The following is a 26,903-nucleotide window of genomic DNA, read 5'->3' as shown; positions in this document are numbered from 1 at the left end:
TTTGGTACTCACCCCACATGAAGCGTGGTTTTAATAAGTGCAGTCTTCCTCACTGTCCTCCTCAGTGTCTCCTTCACTATCCTCTATTTACACTTCTTGCATGCTAGATGATGAAGATGCACCTCCCTGTCTCTTTTTAAGCCTCCGATTTGCTTTCTCCAAAACTTGTTGCCAAAACTGTGAAGTCCTTGCATTTCCTGAGGCCAAGTTGAAGGATCAAATATTAAGAAATTATCACATGACTTGTAGTCATATCTGATTTCAGAGGAGGGAAGTAACAAAGTACATTTATTCAAGTACTGTACTTAGGTACACTTTATGCTACTTTGTACTTCTACTCCACTACAGTTCAGAGGTAAATCATGTACTTTTCCTCCACTACATGTAGTTAATACATTTTAGTTACTTCACAGATCTGGATGAATGATGTGAAATATAATCAAGTCTTAAATCAGACTTTAGTTCCACCTGGAGTAAATTCACAAGCTACCCTGCAGTATACAAAGTCATTCAAACTCATTTTTAAACACTTTAATGATCAATAATTATAAAACATATCATATACATTATTATGAAATGGACCAATCTGCAAAATGACTACTTTTACTGTCGCTACTTTAACTAGGTGTTGATGATAATACTTTTCTAATTTTACTTGAGTAACACTTCATCCACCTAACCCTGTCTGATTTCAAACTCTTCCATTAACAGCCTGAGTAAGTTTGCAGGCAGCTGTGTGTTTTAACTGCAGCAGCTTGACCACAGAGCGTGACCGTTGTGATCAGCTGATTTTGCGCAGTTCTCCAGTGTGTGCGCGGGGCACAGAATGTGCACAGGGGAGTCTCCCACTGCAGCCAGTTGATGTAGTTTTGGTACAATTCTGTTGTAGGCCTACACACTGACGTTAACAGCAGCCCCGTCTGTGCACACGGCGACCAACTCTGTCGTCCAGTGATCTAAGCCTCTTTCTCCTGTGAAGCTTCACAGGTCCGTCGGTTATGTCCTGCGCGGCACAGCCAGCACCCAGTTCAATCAGTCATAGAAAGTCCGAAGATTTTTGCAGGGAGCGAAACGGCAAAGTGGCTGCTTAATGTCTTTGTTTTTTTTGGACATGTCTAATAATTTACTCCACTGAGTGTTGACAAGAAACACGTATAGACGAAATATGTGTTTTTGTTTTGATGACCTATCAGGTACGCAAAGGCGCGTTGTGACACAAGTGACGTTACGCATTTCAGATTGTTGCCGCGCATGCGTACCTGCGTACCAGTTATGTGCACCCCTGATTATAGGCTTGTTTGTGATGTTGTGAGACAGACTTTTAAAATGGATTAAAAGGTTGGCACTTTTGAGCTTGTGTGCTTTTATTTTGAAGGGCCGCAGTGCGCTACACTATATTGTTTACGAATGTAACAGACATACTGAAAAGACTCGCTAAACTCGTTTGGATAAGTCACGAGTTAGTTTACTGTTTGATACTTCATCACGTAAACTCAGTCTGCGTGACTTTGCAGCTTTTGGTTAACCTGGATATCATCTTGTCATGGCGATAAGACTTTGTGGTGTTTTTATACTGGTTGCAGCTTCTATTCACGACTGTGGTGAGTATCGTTTGGTCAGCATTAACCTGTAGCCTACTACAACTTCTTGCCGTGTCAAAATGTTACTGCGTTATTATTTTAAAACAGAAACAAAAAGGCATATTTGCACTTACTTACACTATCTCCAAAATCCCTTCTTTATGTATTGTTATTTTAATGTTTCTACACTCGCATATTAATGTGTATGTGTGTAGATGGGGTCCTGCGCTTCGCTTCCTACTATAAAGACCACATGGTGCTGCAGAAGTCTCCAGAGAGAGCTGTAGTTTGGGGCTATGGATCCGAGGGGGCACAGGTGAAATTCACCTTGTCAGGACAACACCAACAGAAAATCTCGCAGGCCACAGTGACAAACGGTGAGTAAAAGCATTTTATTTCCGATCTGATGTTTTTATGCTGACAACCAAAGGCTACCAAACAGGTTGAACTGATTGATCCTGTTGGGGAGTGATGTGAAAGAGACTGCATGCTCAGAGCTGTAACCACTTTTCAGACAGTTAGGTTGTGACCTGATATAGTAGAAGTTTTGAAGTAGTTGAAATAATAACAGGTGTTTAAAGGAGGGGATGTTGCTCTAATATAATAAGAGTCGAAAGGTAACATCTTTCATATAATAATTTGGTCTCTGTCAAAAACTGGCTGAGGTTACATGACAAGGAGGGAGTCCATGTAAGGGATTTACTTACAATAATAAAAGTATTAGACTAAGGTTAATTGAAACTATCAATATGGTGAGTAGATAGATGAATGTGATCAGACAAGGGTAGTGTTGAAGGGGCCAAAGCAAAGTCAGCTGAGGGAAGCATGACAGGAGAACCAGTTTGGAAAGATTTCAGTGTAAAAAGAAAGAGCTATCGATAGAGATCTAGGATATCATATCTATATAGTCTCTCTCACTCTCTATCTGCCTACCCATCACTCATCTCTCTCTCTCCCCCCCCTCTCTCTCTCTCTCTCTCTCTCTCTCTCTCTCTCTCTCTCTCTCTCTCTCTCTCTCTCTCTCGGCTATTTGCACTTTTAAAATGATGTCTCGATTGTAACCTTTGACTTGGATGTAACCCTTGGTCTTCATTAAACGATAACAGTGCCTTGTGAGGCGCTAAACAAACGTTGAAGCTCAGAAAGTTTGAATGTGCATTTGGTCATCTTAAAGGGGACCTTTCATGCAAAATGCACTTTTGTACGTCTTTTATACATGAATATGTGTCCCCGGTGTTCCAGGGAACTCACCAAGTGTCAGAAAACACAACCCTCTCTATTTTCCTCCATACCCAAATCTCTAAAAAAGGGGCTGCAACGGATCTGATAAAAACTGATCCAGATTTGAACACTGTCCTGACGTCAGGACAGTGGCGCTATGGCTATTGGGCCAACTCCACCAATCAGGAGGAGACATCCACGGCCATTGCCGTTCGCTGTAGTACATATGCCAGGCCTGTAGATGGTGCTGTTCTCACTGAATCTGCCCTTGCAAAAACAGAGCTAAAAAATGTCAAATTGAGCAAAATGAGGCATGGCTAAAATACATGATCTGTTTGGTATTTTGAAAAAAAAAAAGTATAAATATGCCTTACATAGGTATGGTCCTACACTATATTATTCAAATATAGCATGATAGGTCCACTTTAAATAATGTGGTTTGATCCCCAGCTTCTCTAGGCAACATGTCAAAGTAGGGCTGTGCAATTAATCGTATTTTAATCGCAATTACGATTTTGGCCTGCCACAATTACGAAAACAACATAATCGAAAAAAACGATTATTTTGCGTTGCTAGGTTGTGACTGCACTGCAACATATTTGATCACATTTATTTGTATTTATCATATTTATACATGTTTAGTAGCTTGTTGAAGTGCTCTCCAAAATATTTGTTGATCTTGTTTATTGGTATTTATTATTTTTATATTATTTATTTAAATGTAGATATAAATGTATCATTTATTTTTGTATTGGTTTTTCAGTTTAATTATACGTTATGGGAAAACAGTTAAAAAGATACTGTTCAAATTATTATTTGTATTTCAAAGTTCAATAAATGGATGTTTTCAAAGTCAATGAATAATCGTATTTAATAATCGTGATATCAATTATTGACCAAAATAATTGTGATTATGATTTTTGCCATAATCGCACAGCCCTATGTCAAAGTGTCCGTGGGACTTTGCTCCTGATTGGGTCCACCAACAGTGTGTGATTGTTAGTCTCCCTGAGCAGGTGGCACCTTGTATCTTAGCCTCTTCCTCAGTATAAGTGAGTGTTAATGCTGACTGGAAAAGCACTTTATAAATGCAGTTGATTTACATTTTTAGAGTCCATGGTTTTAGATGATTCACTGGTGTATCCTCGCTCATAGCTCCTCACTCCCCTCTCCTTGAGATGCATTTTACAAATTGAGGTTCATCCAAGATGGATTGCTGAGATAGATTTCCGGGTCAAGTGCCAGAGGAATGAGGAGCCCAGCATGCACAACATTGGGACATTAGAAAAGCCCTAAGTGTCACTGACTGTCTTTACAGGTACCTGGCGGGTCACTCTAGACCCTGTTGAAGCTGGAGGTCCCTACAATGTGACAGCAGCCGTGCAGAACATCACAGCTGTTCTGACAGACGTGCTGTTTGGAGACGTTTGGCTGTGTGGAGGGCAGAGCAACATGTTGTTGAAATTATCTCAGGTAGGCCGAACCAGGTGAACACCTGTGTGTCTTTCTGATCTGACCATCTCTCAAAAATGTGCAGTACAAGTCAGAAAAAACTAAACTACAACAAAAAAGGTTGCACAAATAGATAAGGGCCATGAAGCATTCCAGATGTATGGGACATTCTGTTTGATATGTATATATTTATTCATTTTGTATTTATTCTCCAATAGATCTTCAATGCATCAAAGGAGCTGAAGAATGCAGCACATTATCCTCATGTGAGGACTTTTATGGCATCCCTGGCCCAGAGCAAAACTGAGCAAACTGATTGGATTCACGTCCAAATTCCCTGGTCTGTGCCGCCATTATGTGGGTTTAAGATATTTATTTTATTCATAAAATGGTTTAAATCTGTGTTTGCAGATTAAAGGTTCAGGTGGGTTACTTAACTGCAACTGAACCCGTCTTAAATGCTTTGAAATAGAAACATGCATACTCAGTCACATGTTCATGAGTCCAAGCTAGTGTTTTGTTTGGTTGCAGCACAGCGATGTAATCAACCATGTTGGTATTTGTTTATGTGCGTTTTATCACCTTTTTGCATTCTGCTGATTGACTACTTAACAGGCATGATTTTTTCCAGATCTGTCCGGATTCTCTGCAGTGTGCTGGCTCTTTGGGCGTGATTTGTATGATAAGCTGCAGTACCCCATAGGACTGGTGGAGTCCTGTTGGGGGGGCACACCTATCGAAGCCTGGTCCTCTCCAAGAGCACTACAGCACTGTGGACTACTACAGCAGCCTGATGATGGGTACGTTTCAGGGATTCAATAAAGATATAGATACAGTATTATATCATCATATTATGTTTTGTCATACCGATCGATTTCCAAACACACATTAAGTAGTGCTTTAATGTTGTATATTAACTAACTACAAGGTTGACTCTTTATTGCACCTTCAATTATTTCAGTCCCAAAGTAAATTCAGTGTTGTGGAATGCAATGATCCACCCACTGCTGAACATGACCATCAAAGGAGCCATCTGGTACCAAGGTAGGACGGGCTGCAAAGGTTTCTGATTTTCATGTATGTCCTGCATGTACTGTATACTCCTTGTGTTGCTCTTAGGTGAGGATAACACCATTTATCATCAAGAGAAGTACAACTGTTCCTTCCCTGCTATGATTGATGACTGGAGGATGGCGTTTCATCAGGGCTCAGGAGGGCAGACGGCCCTCGATTTCCCTTTTGGATTTGTCCAGGTATGTACCATTAATGATTTTAGTTTTAATAGCAAAATCACACCACAGCAAATTGTCCCTTATACCCCTTTCACACCAACGCGGTTCCAGGACTGGTTCGGAGCTGGAGCTTGAAAAGCACAGTTTTTTCCTGTTCACACCGCAGCGGAGCCGCCTCTAAGCTCCGGAATCCAGTTCGTTTGGAGCACCAAAAAGTTCTCCGTCTAGAAAGCAAGCACCGCATACGTCACGCTTATGTCGGAGGGGTGTGAGATTAACCTGAGCTAACAGTTAAAGGCGAGTACGGCAAATAAAAGTTGTAACAAGCAGTAGTGCTGAGCAAAGTGACTAGAACGCAACCACACACTTGTAAAAAAAAAACACACTTTATAAAGTCAGGCAACACTAACCAGGCTTCTTGTGATTCTGTTTATTTGTGCCTTACTTTGACCATCCGTTCGCTGTTATTGATCATTGTGGAGAGCAGGCAGACGTTTTGTTTTGTATTATACAGATGTAGCGTCTTATTTAGGACAGTTTGAAACGCGAGGGTCGTGGTTGGCCCGTGCACGGTCCGTGAACGGCTCGTGAAAGGTCTGTGATGAAGAGCCTGCCCCCAGTCTGACTTGATACCGCCCCCGTGATAAACAAATGTAATTATTGTGAAGCCAGCTGCAATGGATCATTGATCCACCAGGGGGTGCAGTGGGGTTCCACACTGGAGCTCATGTGAAATCAACTTCGATACAGTAAGCTGGATGTACAGTATGTCTGGTACTACTGTATAACGGATCTTTGTTAAGATCCATATGTCACGGATAGGATCATAGTCTGTGCTAAATAAGACATGTAATCATTTACAAAACATCACCATGTTGTTATTTAACAAAATAATGTTGTTTAGTCGAAAAAAACGAACGAGAGGAAATGCAGCCGGCTCTCGATTTTTAATCCTAATTTAATCATCATCTTCACCACGATCATTTATGTTTATGTTCGCCGAATTGACATGAAATCACTGACAAATATGAATATTCTGTATTCAACTTCATTAAAACGATCAGGATCCCTGGGTGTTATTTTTCCCCACAATGACCAAGTCGCTGCAAATTATCCCGCTTATTACATGGCCACATTCTCAACAAAGTAACGACATGACTCCCAATCTTAATTGAAATGCTTTTATTTTTATTGATTTAAAAAATAGTTGTATCGTATTGATTTAAATTGACATGCATCCGCTAAGAGAAATAGTCACTAGACACTTGACACCAGAGGTGTGGACTCGAGTCACATGACTTGGACTCGATTCAGACTCGAGTCACCAATTTGATGACTTGGACTTGACAAAATCACAAAACACTTGCGACTCGACTTGGACTTGAACACTAATGACTCGGGACTTGACTTGGACTTGAGCCTTCTGACTTGAGGTGACTTGATAATTTAATTCAGAGGTCTCCAACACGCCGATCGCGAGCTGCCGTTCAGAAGAGCAGACTCGCATCGGGGAGAGCAGAATCTTCAGCCGCTCCAACTCTTGCTGAGAATCCATGCAGGCAGGGGCGGGACTTTATTTTGCTGAGCCACCATGCGGCCAATCATATGCGAGGACACACTAGGATCATACCATTATGTGAAAGAAGGGTGGGGGGCAGACGCTCCAAAGACAGCAAGTGTAGTGGTACAGGCCAGATACACAGAGCGACGGGGAGACGGGGAGCCGGATTTAAATGCAAGCGCGTCGGAAAAACTCAAGAAATGAGCGAAAACCGAAAAAAGAAGCAGCATCTGGCTGCATTTTCAATGATATTGGAGAAAGTTTTTTTGGTAACCACTCAGGATTTATTGTCAGAGGTGGGAGAAGTTCAGATCTTGTACTTGAGTACCAGAGTGTAGGAATACTCGGTTACAATAAAAAGTCCTGCATTCAAAATGTTACAAGTAAAAGTAGAAAAGTATTATCATCAAAATATAGTTAAAGTACCACCTGCAGAGGGATCTAGATTCAGGTGTTCTTTTCCCCCATAGAGACGAAAAAAAAAGGTAACAGATAACGGCTGGTCATCCAACGCGATGAATTCAGCTATCTTGGCTGTTATTTTTTTGGCCTTTTCACTGTTCTGGGGCAGTTTCTCTTTCCTTTTAAAAGTCTCTGAAAGTGTCGGTTGTTTCAGTGCCGTTACCTGAGTGGCCGCTGTGTACTCGTCGTGTTGTTGTTGGTGTTTGTATTAGATTGGTTGTGTTGAACGTAGCTCTGTTCTTTCCACCACGCGGAACCTCCGCCTTGCAAACATTGCATCTGGCTGTTACACTGCCTTCACTTTCAATTTTATAATACTTCCAAACTCCTGACATTTTCTCTGTCCCGACTCCCGAGGCACCAGCTGAACGTAGCCTCTTGTTAGCTTACTGCTACTATTAGACACTGCGCCTTGCCCACTCTGTTGCCAGATTTGAGAGAAATAAGCAACCAGGTCTATGAAAACAAGCCCAAAAGAAGCAACACATACATGATGTTGTGTAATTTTAAACCAAAACTAAGGCCTCAGGATGACTTTAAGATGTGAACATCGTCATTTTTGTTTTGTAACATTAAATCAAATAATTTAAAAAAATTATTAAAAAAAAAAAAAAGAAATCCGATCCCCGATTCTTTTCTCCTGATTCCGATCTTTTGAAAATCACGTGATCGGCTCCGATCCCCGATCACGTGATCGGATCGGGACATCTCTAGTCACGGTAGCCTAACCTTACTGATCCCTCTTAAAATAGAAAAAAACATGTTACTTTACCAGCAGAGAGAAAATGGATTATTAAATTATTAATGTGACTAATAAAGAGCAGTTTGATTATTAAGTATTATTCTGTTGATCGATGTCATTACATTTGTTGAAAAGCACATAAGGACTTGTTTAAGACTCGTTTTGTCAAAGTTTAGGACTTGGACTTGACTTGAACTTGCCCATCCTGACTTGAGACTTGACTTGGACTTGAGCGCAAAGACTTGAGACTTGACTCGGACTTGAGCGCAAAGACTTGAGACTTGACTCGGACTTGCAAAACAATGACTTGGTCCCACCTCTGCTTGACACAGTGGCTTTTGGCAAAGCAGAAAAAGAACACTCAAACCGAGAGATGAGTTATTGTTATTACAACGTGACTTCACTATTATTTAACAACTGTTTTTATTGGGTTCTTTTATTTGGGGTTAAGTATAGGTGAATTGCCCTAATGTGGGAAGATCGTGATGTCTCCTCCGATCTGCTTTAAATGCTCTTCTTTCTCCCGCTGTGTAGATTGGGGGACCGCCGTCCTCTGTCTTCAATGTTCGACATTGCGTGAAACAGAGGATTTCGACATTTTGTATTCATTGCTTACTTCCTTAAACCTTTTCTCCTCCTTATCTCTTTCATGACTTTTTATTTAATGCTTTATAACAGCTGTAATAGTTCGTTTAGAAATCCTAGAAACACTTTTACGGCAGTTCTCATTTACGGTAACTCCTTCTGACGTCATAGCTACCCACGTATGTGAAAACACTTTACGATCAACTGTACCTTCATTTAAGTCAGTAATAATATATGTGACCCGCTCTATCGAAATCAGTCGGAAGTCGCAACGGCTCATTTAAAAATAAACGTGGATTTGCGTAAAAAACTATTTTTTCGGGGTTCGGGTGTTTTGTTTGATTTTAAATAAACAAAGAATATGAAACTTTTATTTCCAAAATCACACGATAAATACATTTGTGAAGCTTGTAAAGGGAAGATGACAGGCACCTCTCACTCGCAATCTGCTCTTCCGCAGCGCCGCCCCCCTCCCTCCGGCTGAAATTATGAATGTACAGTAAGGCATATAGTAATCATAGATAACACGGCAGGGTCCGTTACAGTTTGTTTTCATCTGATTTCAAATAAACAAAGTCTTGGCTTTCAGAATATTAAACTTGTTTCGGCAAATTTAGATGATAAATACAACTATGAAGCTTGTAACGGCATAATTACAAGCGGAGAACGGAGTAATTTAACGTTACAGCAGGCATAACAACAGCCGGTGTTTATTTTATTATTATATATAGTTGTTATTCATTTGTTTTAAAGCTCAATAAGGAAGATTTAAACTTTCACACACGTTGACCGGCGAAAAACTCTGCCCGGTTCCCTCGGCCCCCACCACGTTGAATAAACAGAAGGCTGCTTTTGTGGAGGAAGTTACAGCGCTACGTACAGGCTCCGGCATATGTACTGCAGCTTTTTCCAGCGGTATCCATAAATCTCTTAATTTTGACCTCAAAGTGCACCAGATTGATGCATTTAACTTCAATATAAAGAAAAACATCTTCTGTTGTAACAACAATAACATTATAAATAGTAACATAGCTGAACATGGTATTGCACATTTAGCTTTCAGTGTTACTGACCTGAGATGTTTTTATTACATTAATTAAGGTGACTGAGGCTTTTTAACATAGACTTTTCAGATGTCTGAGTGTAATATCTGCATTTTCTATTTTGGTTCGATTAGGACACATCCTGGGGATTGTGTTTACAAACATTGACCATACCGTTCACCATCCCCCACCCCCCTACTGTATGTTGATTTTTGACTTTGTTTGCCTACATGTAAATGGCTGGCATTTAGTACCTACCCCCTCTGATGCGGCTTTCACACCAGCGCTTTTCCCTTTCTAGCTCCTAGCTAGAGCTTTTCTGGTTCAGCTCCGGTTTCCCTTTTCAGCTCCCGCTCTGTTCACACCGCCCAGCTGCCGCTGCTGCGTCATGACGTCACCGTTTACATCGCTGATTTTCTCCCCAACGGAGCTCACAACAACAACGGGGGGGGGGGACTGCGTCGGGTCGATGATCGTGTTGCTTTTAATCATACGAAGCCAGATTAAATTAAATAACGACTTCTCCAACCTTATACTTTTCTCCAGAGTGCCGTGGTTCATTGTTTATTAATGTGTTTCAGCGGCATTTACCGACCGCTGCAGTGCTGGCTGCTCTTCCACGGGAGTTTATTCTCCCGTTAGCTCTGGGTTAGCTCACACGGCTCTAAAGTATTCACAGTCTGACTGTCACACAAGCAGCTGATACATATCCCCAGTTCCCCTTAAGTGAATGTGTGTCAGTCTGAATTGACGCTGTTTGGCATCACAACGCTGTTATGAAAGTTTCTCTGGTATAACATGGGTGATGTTAGCATAGCAACCGAAGCTAAACTGACTACTTGCTAAGCCGTTTTCGACAGGCACATTTTACCGGCGTATTTTTCATTATGATTCTACTTGTGATAGTCGGACATGACAACCTGTGCAGCCCATGTATTGATTCCATCCGATAGCTGCTATAATAACAAACAAAACGTCTGCCTGCTCTCCACAATGATCAATAACAGCGAACGGATGGTCAAAGTTTCCTGCACGCCTCGACGTAAGAGAGACGTAAGCGACGCCGCGTCATAGCTCCGAAGCTCTTGCCTCTAGGCCAACCATTTTTTGGAGCTGGAAGTGAACCGCATTCCGGAGCTATGACGCGGTGCCGCTGCGCTGTGAACAGGAAAAAACGGCGCTTTTCCAGCTCCAGCTCCGAGCCGGAGCTGGAAAAGCGCCGGTGTGAAAGGGGCATGAGTGAATACCTGTTGACTTCACATCTTGTCACAAACTTTTTGGAAGACAAGACTGACCCAAGATACCTTGGTTTGATTTGGAGAAGGCAATGGTTATCAATGGTGCTTTTAAAGCCTATTGTATACTAACTGTGTGATTTATATTGCTTTTCAAATGCATATAGGCCCCCCATTTACACTGCACTTCCCGTCAAGAATATGAATAGAACTTAGTTAGATCACTTAACATTTATGCGAATGAATAGCTTAGCTACTTGGCACTAAGAGTACAGATATGTCTACCCTTTCTTCTTAGAGTTAGCCAAGAGGCTATTTTTCATCTGTAGTTAGTTAGATCTTAAAAGTCAATCTAAAACACATTTCATTTTAAACAAGTAAATACAATACATTTAAAACATGCAACATACACTGTAAACAAAATCTGTAATCTAGGCAGTAAATTGCTGTATTACCCACAGTCATTTACTTTGAATTTGTAATACAGTGTGATACGGTACATTATGCTGCACTGTGGGAATATTATCCTTAGGCGGGAAATGTATGTAAACTGGAGTCTGAAATAAGCTGCTCCATCTGTATCTGCAGTATCTTTTTATTTTTTATTTAACCTTTATTTAACCAGATAAAAACTTTGAGATAAAATCTCATTTTCAATGCTGACCTGGCCAAGAAGGCAGCAACGTTACACATAACACATAACACAAACATATAAAATACAGAGAACATAACTAAGAAAACAAAAGACGAAAAAGCAGTCACTACATTGTTGTGGCGATCCAGTACTCACAACAGGAAAGAATGAAACAGAGAGGAATCAATGAAACACAAACACAGAAATAGTTGAGATTAATCATTATTATTTAGTTGCGCACCACCAAACAACAATGGGGAAACATTACCTTGCTTCAACAGCAACCAATCGCAGAAATGCTCCCACGAACACAAGAAAACACAGGGCAAATATAGGTTTCCTAAATGACACACGAACATGTTCCCTAAACTGTCCGGCAGTGGCTCAGTCAGTAGGGGCTTGGACTGGGAGCCGTAGGGTCGCTGGTTCAAGTCCCCGACCAGACCTAAATATGGAGTGTGGACTTCTACTTGGAGAGGTCCCAGTTCACCTCCTGCCCTGCCGTGGTGCCCTTGAGCAAGGCACCGGACACCCCCCTTCCCCCCCCACTCCCATTGCTCCCCGGGCGCTGTACAATAGCTGCCCACTGCTCCTAGTACTAGACTCCTTGTACTAGGATGGGTTAAAAGCAGAGGCCAAATTTCACTGTGTGTGCTGTGTGCTCTGCATGTGTGACCATTAAAGAGGGTTTCATCCCTCCCTATTCTTCTTCTTCTTCTAAACATGTTTAACGCACACACATTGTCAGTTCTCCTAAACTTGGACATGTTCCAGATGTCGAAAGGTCATCATCTCATGACTTATTTCGGAGTCTTGCAGGATATGAATTATCCAATTAACAAACTATATATACGTCTGCACATGAGCGCACATACATTTCTTACATTAACTAACACTTAACTGTATTATATCTAAATGTAGCCTCTTTGCATTTCCTCTGAGCTTGGCGTCAGCTCACTTAACGTAATAATTAGCAAAGAGACGATTCTATGGAAACTGTAATTCAATAACATACCTAGTTACTATGACTAGGTCCAAGATTGATATAACATTCCCTCCTTTTATTAATTTAAGTTTCCAGATCATCCAATAAATACTCCTTTTGAGATCCGCCCTGGAAAGTCCAAAATGACTTTCTGAAAAATATTTATCAATGAATAATCATTTTACTCAAGGCAGAAGTCACAGGGTTACCTCTCTTTTCTCTTTTTCTCTTTTTGGCTACAAATAGCCAAAAAAACACCTTTTTGATTATAACACAAAAAGTGGAAGAAAAGACAATTTGCGCTAACCTACTCTACTTAAATGGAAAATCATTAAAAACCTCAGTATGCTTAAGAGGAAAAAATCAATTTGTCCCATTCAAGTTTAACAAACTTACATACATACATAATAAAAAATCCTCCAAAACACTTATAGCAAGATGTAACTGGCGTCCACTCGTTCTGCTTCTGTTATATTGTCCAGTGAACACTTCTTCAGGGTGGGCACGTTCCGATCTCCATGCGTAGCCTTTAGATGGAATATCTATCTTAGCCTTCATGCTGTGATGTCCCATCTCATAGCAAAATCCCTTGATGACATCTGAAGCAACATCATTACCATTTGAATTGGACGGAACTGTAGTCAGAAAACTGAGACTTCTTTAAAAGAACAGTTTAACGGTAGATCTTCTTCTCTGGAGTTTGAGATTACTAATATATTTGGCTGTAAATCATCTCAGACATCTTGGGTTTTGTTCTTCGTGTTGACCCAAACCCATAAGACAATAGCAGTGGAAGAATAGCTGGAACTGAAGGTAGTCATCCAGCTGCCTTCATTGACACTCCAGTTTGCCTCCAGACGCAGCTCCTTAAACATCTGCCTCAGAATGATTCATCTTCTCTCCTCAAGATTGCAAGGGAAAAACAGCTTTGACCTGGGTAGAAAATAGCACTTGCATTCTGGGTTAACAGCCTACAGTCAACCACTAGGCCTTAGAGTCTTACCTATAATTTTTAAACTTCTTGAAACCATGAAATGTTGTTTGTGTTGTGTTTTTACTTACCCACAATTTCCCAAGCACACAACAAACATATTCTGCAAAATTGTTCAGCCACGGTGCTGAAGCCAATCAGATCTCAACTTCGAACAATACATTTAATCATACCTATCTTTAGGAAAACCCAATCGAAACTTGACCATGTAGGAAAAAAGTTGTTTAGGCAAAAAGTTGTTTCATTTGCCCTCTGGATCATGTGAGGGTTAAAAAATTCACGTGAACAAGAACAATAAACCCATTATACCCCTCCTGGAAATATTGTCCTCAAAACCATAGAGACCATGTTTCCCCAAGTAAGATACTTCAGAGTACCCATCTTCACATACATTGTTATTTCAAAGTCCTATGACTCATCATCAGGAAAACTTTCTCCTGTCAAAAAGAATCATCAATGTTAAAAATCGAGTTACATAGTCATCAAGTCATGCAGGGATCATGCATAGTCAGACAAAGTTCATGCGTCATGTCTCACAATGGTTCAACTAATATTGCATAGTCAGAAATCCATTGCCAAAAGCATTGCGTGCATCCCAAAATAAAATCACTTTGTCGGTGGGTCAGTGTTACTGTAACAGTCAGGAATTGACAAATCAATTCACATTCATTCAGTCTTTGCAAAGTCTAAGTCAGTCTCGAGATCTCATGTCCTATAGTAGTGCACTTTGATATTCTACCAGCTGGAGTTTTTACTAGTGACAACATTGTGTTGATGTCAAACAATGCAACAAAGTTTTCCCCGTGTTCGCAGCACAATTTTCTTCAGATGTTAAACAAACAAATTGTCAATACACTTTATTAATGTGCTGCCCCTAGGAAACACAAAGCCTGACAAATGTTCTTGCAAGGCATCCCTAAGTGAACCTGCAGTCATCGGCCTTTTTAATTAATTATTTCAAATTAATTAATAATAATAATAATAATAATTAAAGCTGCAAGCAGCGTTGAGCGGGTCTTCGACGCTCCGCAGGCTGTTGTCCGCACGTCGAGGTGTGTGTGTAGGTGTCTCGAGCTGTTGAGGGCCGGACCATTAACTGTCATCTGAAGTCTGGTGCAGTTTGGAACCTTTTCCATTGAGTTAAGACAACATTGTGTTTTTTGGTGAGGGATGCGTTGCCATGGCAACGGCATATGGTGACATCCCATAATTGGCGTAGAGCTGTTGAGGGCCGGACCATTAACTGTCATCTGAAGTCTGGTGCAGTTTGGAACCTTTTCCATTGAGTTAAGACAACATTGTGTTTTTTTGGTGAGGGATGCGTTGCCATGGCAACGGCATATGGTGACATCCCATAATTGGCGTAGAGCTGTTGAGGGCCGGACCATTAACTGTCATCTGAAGTCTGGTGCAGTTTGGAACCTTTTCCATTGACTTAAGACAACATTGTGTTTTTTGGCGAGGGATGCGTTGCCATGGATACGGCATATGATGACATCCCATAATTGGCGTAGAGCTGTTGAGGGCCAGACCATTAGCCATCATCTGAAGTCTGGTACAGTTTGGATTATTTTCCATTGACTTAAGACAACATTGTATTTTAATGGCGAGGGATACGTTGCCATGGCAACAGCTTTTGAGGAAAACTCACTTTTGTCATATTGAGGTGTTAAGGGGTGGACCATTAACTGTCATCTGAAGTCTGGTGCAGTTTGGACCATTTTCCATTGACTTAAGACAACATTGTGTTTTACGGCGAGGGATGCGTTGCCATGGAAACAGCATATTATGACATCCCATAATTGGCGTAGAGCTGTTGAGGGCTGGATCATTAGCCATCATCTGAAGTCTGGTGCAGTTTGGATCATTTTCCATTGACTTAAGACAACATTGTGTTTTATGGCGAGGGATCTGTCGCCATGGCAACGGCATATGATGACATCCCATAATCGGCGTAGAGCTGTTGAGGGCCGGACCATTAACTGTCATCTGAAGTCTGGTGCAGTTTGGACCATTTTCCATTGACTTAAGACAACATTGTGTTTTACGGCGAAAGATGCGTTGCCATGGAAACGGCATACGGTGAGATCTCAGATTTCACGTAGAGCTGTTGAGGCATGGACCGGTGATATAAAAGTGAAGATTGGTGGACGATGGGACCGTGTCCCTTGGAGTTACAGCGACACCGTGTTTTATGGCGAGGGATTCGTTGCCATGGTAACGCCATATTAAGTAACATAAAATTTGACGTAGAGCTGTTCAGGGCCGCAGTGTTAACCATCATGTGAAGTTTGGTGGCGTTGTGAGCATGTCAGTTTGAGTTATGACATCATCGTGTTCCATGGCGTTTGATGGGCCTAGCATCGAGCGAACGCGAACTTTGGCGCCAAATCACGGCTGCACCGTGCGAAAGAAAAAAACTTCCGTGATAACTTTGAATTGCCCATGTCTGGAGATGCTCCCCGACGAATTTCGAGTCGTACGGATAAAGTCCCTGGGAGAAGATAGATTTTGCGCGGAGGACGAGAAACGCGATAAATCGCATTTTTCCGACGCCAAATTCAAAATGGCCGACTTCCTGTACGTTATTTTTTTACCCCTCCAAGAGGCTTTTTTGTTCGTCTCCGCACCCTAGATATGCGTAGCGAGTTTCGTTCGTTTACGTGAAAGTTAAAGTGGGGGGAGTTTACGTTAAAAACGGAAGTGGGCGTGGCCTACGCAATTTTTTACACAAAGTTCCGGAACCAATTACATATCGCAAGTTGCACCACTTCTGACGCGCGTGCAACATTTGGTGAGTTTTCACATGTGTTGCGGGGGTCAAAGGTTTATCGGTCGCTGCGCGACCGATTTCAATAGGGTCTTCGCCGACCTAGGTCTCAGACCCTAATAATAATAGTCCTTTTTATTAATTTGTTTACCCTTAGAAGTGAACATACCTCATAATGTTACATCAGGATGTTAAACAAAGTGTAAGCCAAATCAATCATACCAAACCATTTTACAGTACCAGGTACTGAAGTAGATCATTATTACTGTATCACATTTAACTGGTGATTGAACAAACCAAAGCCTCTTTGTTTACGACATGCAAACCACTAACACATTTTTCCAAGTTCAGCATCACCCTTCGTTACTCTAAAATTACGTTTTAAATAGGAATATTAGAAATGGAACAAATATTCAATCTTCAGAAATGTCCTCAATAAATCTCTATCTAGTGAATAGCCAACATATTTAAAAATGTCAGATATATAAAAAATAAACCTAAATACTCCTTTACTATCAAAGTCTAAAGCTAGACCTGAGGTGAACAGGTTTTTTTTATAATAGACAATTGAATTCTAAAAAACAAAACTGGACTCGTGTTTTTGTTATTTGTACTTCAAAATACATTAGTAAATACTTTGTAAAGTTATTCACACTATAACTAACCCTCTCTAGGATATCAAATCAGTTCATCTTTAACCAGACACTATTTCCCTATTTACTTTCAGTTCATTATAACAATGGTATAACAACCACACGTTTTACCCATAGCTAGTTTATATTTCAAGATGATTCTGTGTGATATAATAATCAGATTTCTTGTATGCTAAAATAAAGATATTAATAGTATTAATCTTTTCAGTATTCCAGACCATCGTTAAACAAGCAGCCTCTTTTCTTAAACACTAAGCATAATGTTCTACACCACCCTCTGGAAAACTCTTGCACAGTTATGCTGTAAAATCATTGCATAATTTCTTCAGGGCCTGAACAGTCTGAGACAAGCCTGTCTCAAGATCTTGTCATAATGAGAACAGTCAGTGATTCGTTGTCCTCTGCAGCTGTAGTCAGTGGCAGGGTCCCCAAAAAGCTAGAAACGGCCTTGGTCAGTGGGCTCAAGGAAACTCTCTCTGGCATCTGGAGGAATGGAAACTCTTGGATCAATATGGTACAATCAGCAGACACACGTTGTCCTCTGGACAGTAGAAATCCCCAAAAACGTGCAGTTCCTCTTCACACCACTGCTGCCTTGACAACAAGGGTTCATGTCCATCACAAGCAAAATGTCAAAACCTCCTCAGAGATGCGTTCTTTGCACACTTCTTCTGTTTCTGTAGTGAGCAACATTTCACCAACACACTGATTCAGAGTCCAACCCAAAGGTGGCGCACAACTATCCAGTGCTGCTGTAATCACAGCAGCAAACACTGATTCAGAGTCCAACCCAAAGGTGGCGCACAACTATCCAGTGCTGCTGTAATCACAGCCAATCAGCTACTAGAGAAAAACTCTCTCCCCCAACGGGTTATACAATGGCTGAGTGTCCATATGGTCAGGAATGCTGAAACATGTGAATGTTAAAACAAACTAATGGTGGTAGTTTACCCAGATTCTTTACTTCATCAAAAGTAGTAAAACTACATTGTAAAATCTCTTTTGTCTAGTTGAGGTCCTGCTTTTAAATTCTAGTCAGGAAAAGAACATACACATAAGCTTTAAAATCTTCTTAAATTCGAAACCAAAAAGGTCTTCATTCTCCACCATGATCCATTTCAACATCAAAGTCCATCAAAACTGATGATTTATCTTTAAAAACATGAGGAATGACAGTTTTCATAAAACACTATTCTTCTTTACTTCAGTTCTAAGTCAATGAGCAAAACAAGGAAACCCTCCTTAACCACTACAGATTCATCTTTTATCTACTTGCTTATTCTATTCATTTTCAAATTGTTTATCTAAGTTGTGTGTTACAAGCATGGTTGAGTTGTAACAGAATACAAAACATCAAGTAACTGTATTCAATCCGCGCTATATTTGAAGTAATCTGATTACAGTTAATGAATATATTTTTGGAACACTTAAAGGAATTATTGGTGGTTTCCTCACAAAATGTAATCTTCATTACTAAAGGATATGAATTATCCAATTAACAAACTATATATACGTCTGCACATGAGCGCACATACATTTCTTACATTAACTAACACTTAACTGTATTATATCTAAATGTAGCCTCTTTGCATTTCCTCTGAGCTTGGCGTCAGCTCACTTAACGTAATAATTAGCAAAGAGACGATTCTATGGAAACTGTAATTCAATAACATACCTAGTTACTATGACTAGGTCCAAGATTGATATAACAACATTGTGCACATTAGGACAGTAAGAAAAGTACATTACCTGTTACTGCAAGAGCAGCTGGTGGTGAGGAATTCAGACAACTTCAATTTAAAACATGATATCGAAATCAGTCGGAAGTCGCAACGGCTCATTTAAAAATAAATGTGGATTTGCATAAAAAACTATTTTTTCGGGGTTCGGGTGTTTTGTTTGATTTTAAATAAACAAAGTCTTGGCTTTCAGAATATGAAACTTTTATTTCCAAAATCACACGATAAATACATTTGTGAAGCTTGTGAAGGGAAGATGACAGGCACCTCTCGCTCGCAATCTGCTCTTCCGTAGCGCAGCTCCCCCTCCCTCCGGCTGAAATTATGAATGTAAGGCATATAGTAATCATAGATAACACGGCAGGGTCTGTTACAGTTTGTTTTCATCTGATTTCAATTAAACAAAGTCTTGGCTTTCAGAATATTAAACTTGTTTCGGCAAATTTAGATGATAAATACTACTATGAAGCTTGTAACGGCATATTTACAAGCGGAGAACGGAGGCATTTAACGTCACAGCAAGCATAACAACAGCCGGTGTTTCTCGTGAGTGTTTTCCCCGGGAAACAAACACAATATACACAAACGCAAAAATACACAAACACACACACACACACACATACACACACTCGCGAGCTTCCCCCAGAGCGGAGCGGAGCTACCTGAGTCGGCGGCTAGGAGCAGATCATTAAAAACTCTTAAAAGGGCTGTTTCAGTGCTGTGCATGGGTTTGAAGCCAGACTGAAACTTTTCATGGATTCCATGCATGGTTAAAAAAGACTGCAGCTGGGCGTAGACTACTCGCTCCAGGGCTTTTGATAAAAAAGGTAGCTGGGAGATGGGCCTAAAATTTGCGAGAATGGAGGGGTCGAGATTTTTCTTTTTAAGTAGTGGCTTAACCACGGCATGTTTGAAGGCAGCTGGGACACATCCTGAGCTAAGAGAGGTGTTTAAAAGTAATAAAATACTTGCTCCAACTGAATCAAAAACATCTCTGAGAAGGCGAGAGGGAATGCTGTCTGAGGTGCAGTTTGTCGGCCGCAGGTGCTTGACTACATCCGAGAGAGAAGAGAGGGATACAGGCTCAAAGTGGTCGAGGACAGCAGGGCACAGAAAAGGAGCAGGATCTGGGGTAGCACTAGTGTGGGCTAGCCTAAGAGCAGATACTTTTTCAATAAAAAATGTAAGAAACTTATCACAGAGAGTAGTCGATGGGACAATAGAAGAAACATCACAGGGATTAATGATAGAGTTGAGGACATTAAAAAGAACCTGAGGTTTATGGCTGTTTTTGGAGATTAACAGAGAAATGTGCTCTGTTTTGGCTGCTTTGACTGCCGTCTGGTAGTCAGAAAGGCAAGCACGAAGGATTTCTAGGGAGACATGGAGTTTATCCTTTTTCCATTTTCTCTCTGCACGTCTGCAAGCGCGTCTGAGAGCACGAGTACAGTCATTGAGCCACGGCTCTGATAGAACTTTGGGTAAGCGTAAAAGGAGCAACAGAATCCAGTATTAGTGTGCATGTCGAGTCAAACATGGAGATAAGCTCATCAGCATTAAAAGCACAGTTCACATCTAATTTACAGATCGGAGAAGCATTAAAAACATCAGAGAACTGTGAGGCAGTCAAGGGGTTAATCGAACGCAGACGACGCGCAGGGGCACGTGATTCGACTCCTGCGGAAGGGATGGAGGTTGTAAACAGAACCGGTAAATGGTCTGAGATGCTGCACATATTTCATCCACAGATACAGACAGTCCAAACGATAATACTAACTCCAAAGTGTGTCCTTTTTCGTGTGTTGTGCCAGCCACGGACTGAATGAGACCAAAGGAATCAAGGAGATTTAAAAAGTCCCTAACCAGAGGTTTGGACTCGCAACACACATGGACATTGAAGTCTCCGGAGATCAAAACACATCATATTTCACCATGATCCCGGACAGAAAGTCAGAAAAGTCATATATGAAATCCTTATTGCACTTTGGCGGACGATACAAGACTGCGCAGAGTATAGGCGAGGCCGGGTTCAGTTCAAAAAGCTGCAACTCAAAGCTAGCATAGGTAGTTACAGGGTGAAGCAATCGGCATTGGAGGCTAGCTCTAAACACTGATGCTATGCCCCCACCATGGCCGGTGGCACGGGGGGAGCTGAAGAAGCCGTCAGGTATGCCTTAAGATGGACCAGTGCACCACCACGCTTTCCCCGTCGTCTAAAGCGCTTTCGGCGAGGCAGGATGCAGGGCAACCGGCGCAGGTAGGTGGGAATATTCGACAGGAGAGGGGGGGGGGGACGATTTATGGTTGCCAGATGTAGGTTTGGGCAGCAATATCAACTCCCGTGAGGGTCTGAGGTGGAGGAGAGCTTGGCGATCATAAACGAGCAGAGCAGAGAAACATAAAACAAAAACAGGATAGCTAAAGGTAGAGAGCTGAGGGAGCGGCGAGCCGACACAGGCGCCATCTTGAATCACGTCAGGTTAGCTGGAAGCCGTAGTACTGTAAAAAGAGATGTGCCATCTCCCAACGCCCCCGTGGAAAATGACCAAGAACTCAGAAAATACAGAATAACCTCGGAATGTTAGGCCTCATTCAGAAATGTACGAATGTTAAAACACAGGCAGTGAGTGGGTTGTAAGGAGCAGAAGATTGGGTCAGTGTTGGCAGAGCGTCTCCACATCCCATTCAAATTCAAATTCTTGACTGAAAGAGCCTACAGTACATGTAAATGGATAGCATTGCCTATGCGCATTTGAAAATAATTAATACCCCCCTCTGAGTGACTACGTGTTGAGTTCACATCACCATTCTCCCATATGCTACAAATGGCTGTCTAGAGCAGAAATGAAAGAGTTTTAAAAATGTTTACGTTTTGGTAAGTTTTTAGGGAAATGTTGAAATATTGCAACGTTGGCCTTAGGTGGGAGCAGAATTTCTGTATTTCTACTCACATTGTCTGAATACATATATTGAACAACTAAGGGTTAATTTGCAGGATTGATTGCTTACTTAGCCCTATATCAGTATATAGCATAAATAATAATCACACATCACTCATATTTGTTATGAATAATCATTTATCATTTATTAAATAGTAAGTCGCTTTGGATAAAAGCGTCAGCTAAATGCAATTTATGAAAGCCCCACTCAGGATTTTTTTACCAAGTGTTTTTATTGCTCTTGGGGCATTAAAAACAAGATTTTAACTTTAGTTTTTTATATAATATCTGCATTTTCTCTTTTGAAAAACTAAGTCTTAGTTTGGCCATAGTTATTTAATATATAAAGACTATATATTATTGAATTACAAGATTAGATATACTTTATTTGATCTAAAATATTGATGTGTTCAAATGCTCTTCTAAACAAAACTGAAAGTCCATGAAAGTTGTCTTCCTGTTTTTGTGAATGAAGCGCCATCTCCTGGTTAAATCCTGAAATTGAAAATCTGGCAACGCCCTCGTGGAAAATAGTGGGAGGGCTTAACATTCCCAGATACTGGTCTTTGGCAGGTCTTAGGCAGGTAGCTGTTGGAATCAATACATGGATGGAATCAATACATGGGCTGCACAGGTTGTCATGTCCGACTATCACAAGTAGAATCATGATGAAAAATACGCCGGTAAAATGTGCCTGTAGAAAACGGCTTATGCCACAATAGGATGGCAACAAGTAGTCAAGTTATAGTAAGTTTAGCTTCGGTTGCTATGCTAACATCACCCATTTTATAGGCTACCAAAGAAACTTTCATAACAGCGTTGTGATGCCAAACAGTGTCAATTCAGACTGACACACATTCACTTATGGGGAATTGGGGATATGTATCAGCTGCTTGTGTGACAGTCGGACAGTGAATACTTTACAGCGGCCGCTGCTGTGAGTTAACGGGAGAATAAACTCCTGTGGAAGAGCAGCCAGCACTGCAGCAGTCGGTAAATGCCGCTGTAACACATTAATAAACAATGAACCAAGGCACTCCGGAGAAAAGTATAAGGTTGGAGAAGTCGTTATTTAATTTAATCTGGCTTCATATGATTAAAAGCAACACGATCATCGACCCGACGCAGACCCCCATTGTTGTTGTAGTTAGCGCCGTTGGGGAGAAAATCAGCGACGTAAACAGTGACGTCATGACGCAGCAGCGGCAGCACCAGTCGGGCTCTGAGCGGTGTGAACAGAGCGGGAGCTGAACCGAAGAACCGGTTCTGAACCAGAAAAGCTCTAGCACGGAGCTAGAACGGGAAAAGCCTTGGTGTGAAAGGGGTATTAGATGCTTTTTTTCCCCCCAAATATTTATTAGTCATTTTTCAAAATCCACAAGAACCATCGAAAATGTACATCAATCCACAGCCCTGCACTTATTTAAACATAAAATAAGTCACTTTTAAAGTTTGTTAGCCTTTTAATTTATTGCCTTTTCCAAAACGGAGAATGACAGAATTGAGTTCAAACTAAATTGTGACTGTGGTTTAACTTGGTCACAGAAAACTAAAGTGAAATGCTAAGTATCTAAAGCATTAGCTGTTTTGTTGCTTCTTTGGGCTTCTATTTGGAAAATCAAGCCTCATTCTCAGCTCTCTATCAGGATTTATTTTTATAATTGTTTTATTTTGTACATCCAAACTATAATTTATTTGTACTTGCAGCTGTCTACCTCCAAAAAAAACTCAACTAGTGACGCCTTTCCAAATATCCGCTGGCACCAGACAGCAGATACCGGCTTTGTCCCAAATCCCCGGATGCAGAAAACTTTCATGGCTGTGGCTATGGATTTGCCAGATGAAAAATCTCCCTATGGCCCGTAAGGATTGTATTAACGTGAACTCATAGCATACATGTATGAACCTGTACAACACCAGGGACAATTACCTTGCTTTTATCCAATCCAATCCAATCCACTTTATTTGTATAGCACATAATAAAAACAGAGGGTTTACCAAAGTGCTTCACAACAAACATAACATTATAATAAAATATAATATTACAATAATAGATAAAAGGCACACATAATAATTAATACAAGGTAACTAAAATCTATGGACAGACAATAAAAGCATAAAAATCGTTAAAACAGCTCAGACTGACTCGAAAGTGAGGGAAAAGAGGTGGGTCTTTAGGCGGGACTTAAAAGTTTGGAGGGTGGGCGACAATTTGACATGAGGGGGCAGGTCGTTCCAGAGCCTGGGGGCTACCGCTGAGAAGGCTTGGTCTCCCCTGGTCTCTTTTTTGGTTTTAGGGACTACCAGCAGCAGCTGATCAGCCGACCTCAAAGCCCTTGAGGGGTGTACACCTTTAGGAGGTCGGAGATGTACTGAGGGGCCAGCCCACTAAGCGATTTAAAAACAAACAATAAAATCTTAAAATGAACTCTAAAATGGACAGGAAGCCAGTGGAGGGAAGCCAGAATTGGTGTGATGTGCTCATGCTTGCGTGTTCCTGTAAGCAGCCGAGCCGCAGCATTTTGTACCAGCTGCAGGCGTGCCAGCGAGGTCTTGTTTAGGCCGGCATAAAGTGCATTACAGTAATCTAGACGCGTAGAAACAAAGGCATGAATTACACGCTCAAAGTCTAAAAAGGATAAAACCGGTTTAATTTTGGACAGGAGCCTCAAGTGATAAAAACTGGACTGAACCACAGAGTTTATCTGTTTATCTCATTTAAAAGCACTGTCAATTTTGACGCCCAGATTAGTGACCATGGGTTTTGCATATGGTTTTACAAGTATTTGGTGATACCTTTGTGTGATTGGCATATAATGTTTATTGGTGATTAGCTCATGGAAACACATAAACAACAACTCTTTCAGTAGATTTGGTCAATTGTTACATGTCAGAATTCATTGTAACTCTTGTTTTGAGAGAAGTGGTACCATATCAAGATTAGACTTAAATGCTAAAATAAAAAAATGCTGATGTTGCAATTGTTTGAACTGGAGAATGGAGCTCAAATCACTAATTTCCATATGTTTCTGATCTGCCTTCCAGCGAGTCATTAGGACAATTTTAAGATACCTAGAAACTTATTAAAAAAACGATTTGCTGCCACAAAGTGAATCCTAGGCATAACTCTCAGAACAACAGACTTTCTTATGTACTGAAGTAGTACTGTGTTTGTACTAAATTACAAACACAGAAACAGCTATCTGCTGTTTTTATGTCTTGACCTGAATCTAGTGTGATTTTGTTTTGTTTCAGGGTCCATCCCCGAGACAAGCAGGACGTGGCCTTCAGACTGTCATTGGGAGCAAGGGCAGTGGCGTATGGTGAGCAGGACGTGGCCTTTCGTGGACCTTTCCCCAGCCAAATCCTGTCCACTCCAAAGTATCTCGAGATTACCTACGACCAGAAAGTCTCTGTCACTCCGTCTGAAAACATCTTTGAGGTAAGGCTGGCAGCGGCACATTCAGTATGACATCTTTCCCATATTTACCTGCTGGCTTTATTAAATATGCAAACAAAAATAATAGCTTTACCATAAGACAGAGTTTATGTTTGCTCCGATAGTTTCTTGCTAAATAAATACAATTCTCTCCTATTAAGATCTGCTGCTCAGAGAGTGAGTCTCCATGGGATCCTAAGGCTCATTGGGTTCTAGCTCCCATCATGGAGTGGGGTCCGACCACTGTCCGGTTATCTACCAGCTTGTGTTCTCCCACTGAACAAGTAGCTGCTCTGCGGTATGCATGGAGAAACTGGCCCTGTGACTTTAAAGCCTGTCCAATCTACAGCGCCAGTAAGATTTTACCTGCTCCTCCTTTTACCAGCCAAAGTAATCAATGAACTGTAAGAAGACCTGCTGGGAAATATGTTTACTTTCATTTTAAAGATGTTTTTTAATCAGTCCGTCTCAAATTTAAATAATGAATGTTAAGTACAAAAATAAATTGCTGGATGTATGTAGAAAAACATGACAAAGGTTTTATTTGAACAAAACTCTGAAGTGTACAACACAAATCAGTCGTTATGACTAAATGTTTGAACAAATAAATGTAAAATAAAAAACTAAGTTTGTGTGTGTGTGTTGCATTCAAAGCCATTGTTTTTATATTACAGTAAAACAGAGACAGTAGAACAAAAATCTACTGTTGTTGAACTGGAGACAAAAGTGTAATTGCAACTTCATTTAGGGTACCAACAGTTATATATTTATTAGGGCTGTCAAGTTAACGCGTTAATAACGCGTTAACGCAAAAAAAAATTAACGCCACTAATTATTTTAACGCGATTAACGCATGTGTATTTTTTGTCCTCGGCCGCCCCGTAGTTTCAGAGCGCATCGAGTTTAAAATACCATCTACAAGCTGATGCTGACAGCCCAGCTCCTGCCGCCCGCTTGTGGCAGACCACACTTCCACGCTCACTGGCAGGACCGGACTGGCCATCGGGAGGACGGGGAGGGTGTGTGTGTGTGTGGCGCGACTCGCGCGAGCGAGGCACACCTTACGTGTTGTTGTTGTTAGCATCTGGTGCTAGCTAGCTGCGCTAACGGATATAAGGAGCTGTTTCAATGACATTTCGCCGACAACTGCGCCGAGCACTTGACTTTATGCAGGTAGCCAGACAGTGGGACATTGTACGAAAAGTCAGCACACTCAGCACGGATAGGAACATGATTGCAGCATCCAGGCAGCTCCCGTTGGAGCATATATGCCTTGCTAGCTCCAACGATCCATCACAGTGTCTCAACATTCTCACACACACACACACACACACACACACACACACACACACACACACACACACACACACACACAGTATTATTGTATGAGAGGTTCCAGGTTGAATTGAAGCGAATATTTGTAATGTTCAGGTTGTTGTGTTTAATATTCATGAGAATATTTGTCATTGTTCAATGATAATAAACAAACATATAAAGCATATTTGTCCACTCATATGTTGATAAGAGTATTAAAAACGTGAAAAATATCCCTCTAAGGTACATTTAGAACAGATAAAAAATGTGCGATTAATTTGCGATTAATCGCGATTAACTATGGACAATCATGCGATTAATCGCGA

At 41.0% G+C, this 26,903-nt stretch overlaps 1 protein-coding gene across 1 annotated transcript; it reads left to right on the top strand.

Annotated features, from left to right (window-relative positions):
• Window positions 1-1,306: 1,306 nt before the first annotated feature.
• LOC117470155 (sialate O-acetylesterase-like) lies at window positions 1,307-25,895 on the top strand. The gene is made up of 10 exons (XM_034114739.1): window positions 1,307-1,601; window positions 1,796-1,957; window positions 4,120-4,274; window positions 4,472-4,610; window positions 4,885-5,053; window positions 5,215-5,297; window positions 5,373-5,506; window positions 23,532-23,686; window positions 25,080-25,266; window positions 25,425-25,895. Exons 1-10 carry the CDS (start codon window positions 1,544-1,546, stop codon window positions 25,662-25,664), a joined length of 1,482 nt encoding a protein of 493 aa, XP_033970630.1. The 5' UTR covers window positions 1,307-1,543; the 3' UTR covers window positions 25,665-25,895.
• The last annotated feature ends 1,008 nt before the right edge of the window (window positions 25,896-26,903 follow it).

Source organism: Trematomus bernacchii, unplaced genomic scaffold, assembly GCF_902827165.1.
Source record: "Trematomus bernacchii unplaced genomic scaffold, fTreBer1.1, whole genome shotgun sequence".
Classification (NCBI taxonomy): domain Eukaryota; kingdom Metazoa; phylum Chordata; class Actinopteri; order Perciformes; family Nototheniidae; genus Trematomus; species Trematomus bernacchii.
This window is presented reverse-complemented; position numbering and strand designations above follow the sequence as displayed.

Excerpts from the sequence above, each read along its gene's own strand:
- LOC117470155 (XM_034114739.1), top strand. The coding sequence starts at position 1,544 with ATGGCGATAAGACTTTGTGGTGTTTTTATACTGGTTGCAGCTTCTATT. Across the intron at positions 1,602-1,795 it reads AGCTTCTATTCACGACTGTG|ATGGGGTCCTGCGCTTCGCT; the intron begins GTGAGTATCGTT and ends GTATGTGTGTAG. Across the intron at positions 5,054-5,214 it reads CTACAGCAGCCTGATGATGG|TCCCAAAGTAAATTCAGTGT; the intron begins GTACGTTTCAGG and ends CAATTATTTCAG.